Source organism: Ruditapes philippinarum, unplaced genomic scaffold (assembly GCF_026571515.1).
Source record: "Ruditapes philippinarum isolate M1 unplaced genomic scaffold, ASM2657151v2 ctg436_1_1_1_1, whole genome shotgun sequence".
NCBI lineage: Eukaryota > Metazoa > Mollusca > Bivalvia > Venerida > Veneridae > Ruditapes > Ruditapes philippinarum.
The window spans coordinates 1-3,570 of record NW_026856012.1 but is presented as its reverse complement, the minus strand read 5'-3'; the positions used below and the strand labels follow the sequence as shown (position 1 = coordinate 3,570).

The 3,570-nt window shown below is 30.9% G+C and overlaps 1 protein-coding gene across 1 annotated transcript; it reads left to right on the top strand.

Annotated features, from left to right (window-relative positions):
• Positions 1-270: 270 nt before the first annotated feature.
• Positions 271-2,710, top strand: LOC132745115 (mucin-2-like; the record flags this gene model as incomplete). The annotated part of the gene is made up of 2 exons (XM_060733944.1): positions 271-316; positions 1,682-2,710. Coding segments are annotated over exons 1-2 (1,075 nt in total), but the record flags the coding sequence as incomplete, so codon positions are not given.
• Between the last annotated feature and the right edge of the window lie 860 nt (positions 2,711-3,570).

The following is a 3,570-nucleotide window of genomic DNA, read 5'->3' as shown; positions in this document are numbered from 1 at the left end:
TTATGCTTCAATGACATTTGAATGGGTTATAATTAGTTCATTCTACACGGCTAAATATAGTTACAGGAAATCCATGCAATAGTTTGGAAAGACAATATAATAAATTCGAACTTATTTATACGTTCAACATTGCTGTTTTGTTGATGAATATGTGTTTAAAAGTAGATTTGAATTAAAATGGAGTTATTTGCAAGGATGTTACTAAAAACAACGATTTTAGTGTTTCAACTTAGTAAGTATACTAAAACCGAAGCTACAAAACATGCAAAAATGTGTGATATCTTTCTGTCTCACACGGGTTCGAACTTTAAGCCTAGTAAGTCGATCAAGTGTGCGAAAACATTAAGGCCATGTTGAAAGGATTAAGATTTTTTTCTGAAATATTTTAAAAATGAAATGAAAACAAAAATACTTTATATATCATTGAAATTAAACTATAACACAATTGTGGCAGCACGAATCATAAATAGAATTCGTCTTCAATAATTCAGTAATATCTGTTATTGTTATCATTCAAAGAGTTTTTCCAAACCTTGATTATTAGACAATTAGATTAAAATATAGATTTCAATGAAATCCCGTGAATGATATATACATACGAGTATTATTATAAACTTGGATTATTAAAAGGAATTGAAGATGCGTGTCCTTGCTGTATTATCAAATAGTATCGTATTTCAAAATATTGACAATACAATTAACTAATTTAATTAGTTTAAATCAATGTAAATATAGATTATTAACGCACGTTTGAAAATATATTTTTGTTCGTGTCACGGTTTATCACTGTTCGTTCGTCTGGCCATCTGTCTGTAGCTATTTTATTTTTTTCTGATTTCTTTTATCAGTATGCTGATCTTTATCGACTTACTGTTTATGAAATGTAGGATTGTTATAGAAATTCAACAGTGACTGTAACAACTACAAAAACTTTGAAGCTGTATATTAAAGTTGTGCACGTTAAGGGTAAACATAAAATAGAGAGACAATGCGTCTTTACAACATACCTATATTTTTATTGCAACACGTAGAGTTAGTTTAAAAACAGCAAATCACAATCATTTTGATTAATGTTCCGTATAAAATACCTCACCCTGTATTGCATTGTCACGACGTCACTTTGTCGTTATATTCATCCGACTATTCAGATTTATAATCATTCTATTTTTCAAATTTGTTTATGCATAGTAGAGAAGACATACAATGGGGAAAAATGAAATGAGTGTATTATTTATTCCGCATGGATTGCACCACCTCATCGATTGCTTAAATCCGTATTCGCATTTTGGTCCGTAGACCCATGGCTGTAAAACCAACTACACAATGAAATCTGGCAATACAATCTATCGAAATAAGAAAAATAACTTTTATTCATATACACCAAACTAGTTTATAAACATGTAAAATTGCATTTCAAAAAAGGAGAGGAAATTTCCTACCATGCAATTGAAAATTTCTAACGTAACTTCAAGGAATATGACAATAATGAATCATCTTATAAGATTATGACATAAATTTCTATTTCAAATCGTTTTAACATGTCAAAATTATAACTTGTTATACTAAAGGAATTTAATTGTCTTTCTCCATAATGTTTTTAATTACTGGAAAATCCTGAACATATATAAAAATGAACAAAAGATACATATCTTTGCATCTTAATCATTCTTTTTTATTATAGATTTAGTCAAATTGACACCGACGTCTGTTTCTCCAGACAACCATCTTACCTCGACGGATTATGTGGTAACAGGGGACATTTCAACAGAGGTAACAACAAGAGAACCGTATACTGAATCTACCACAGCAAGAGTATTTCACAGTTCAGCAACCATACAACCTGACTTAATATTGTCAAACGGCAGTGTTACAAAATCTTCAAAATCAACAGGATCAATGATGAAAGATTCGACATTTATGCGATCAACAGAAGACCAGGTATCAGTTACACAAGCGATAGCAACAACTAGCATTATAAATGGAACTACGGCAAGAGTATTTAACACAAACGAAGCAACAGTACCTCACCCGACACAGACAACTGTATCAAAAATGCATACATTTACAGCTACTGAAACAATAGCAACACCTATATTAAAAACAAACAAAACCACACATATTCAGCCAAAGGAAACAACAGTATTAAAAACAACTGGAATTCCATCTACTGAACTTAAAGAAATAAGCCATATGAAATCAATCGAAACTACTACACAGCCGACAAAAACAGCTGTATTGAATACGAATGGAACTACACGCAATGTGTCCACAGAACCAACTGATTTCAACACAAATATAACTACAGCTACTCAGTCGACAGGAACAAAAACAATCTTAACGAATGAAACAACAGCTACTATGCTAACAGAAACAACAAACATCTTACCGAATGAAACAACAGCTACTATGTCGACAGAAACAACAAACATCTTACCGAATAAAACAACAGCTACTATGACGACAGAAACAACAAACTTCTTACCGAATGAAACAACAACTACTATGTCGACAGAAACAACAAACTTCTTAACGAATGGCACAACAACTTCTTTGTCGGCAGAAACAACAAACATCTTAACAAACGGAACCACAACTTCTATGTTAACAGAAACAACAAACATCCTAACGAATGAAACCTTAGCTACTATGCCGATTGGAACAACAAACACAACAAGAAATGGAATAAAACATAATACAAAAGACAAAGGAGGTTTAATTTTATTCTAACATTTAAGATAAAAGTACCTTTCATCAATTTCGTTCATTTGATTTAATCATTTACATTAAGTTATTTCCGGTATGCTTTAAGTATTTGAATATGTTTCAAAACCAAACCCTTTTCTGATTATGAAGGTTTCAGAGAAAGATACAATTTATGACTCCGTTTAGTTTGATTAAGATCTTAATTAAATTTGACATTTTAGGCAAGTAGCAATAACATAAAATTAGTCATAACTTTGTATACGCTTAATTTCAAATTAGTAGAATCTTTTTATTGTTTACACATATATTGGCTATATTGAAAATATAATCTTAAATTTATTCTTTTCCAGTTTATATAGAATGGGTTACTTCGATTCTTACTGTTGGTTGCATTGTAATTGTCGGCATTTTAATTGTTGGAATATGTTGTGGTCGATTTCTTTGGCGCCGATATTACAGGAAATATGTAAGTAATTAAGGCAATGGCATATTTTTCTATCTTTATATATACATGTTTTTATATTGTTAAATATAATAAGCCAAAATAATTTGATATAATGATAAAATAACTGTTTTGTTATGTTGTAAATTTGAATTCATTTTATACCTTCATAAAAACGAAAAGAAAACGACTGAAGGAAGCAAGCCGAACGAAGACATAGAAGCACATAAGTACAATTCACCATCCTCTGGCAATACCCCTCAACTCGGAAGTCGGCCTTATGAACGTAGATCAAAACCACGCAAAAATGTAAAAGAAACATTTTTTGCAAATGACAACATTTCACAGGACAATGACCAACAAGATCCGATTTCTCAACTTAAATCTATAATTTCAAAACACAATACGCTGTCGTCAACAAGTTC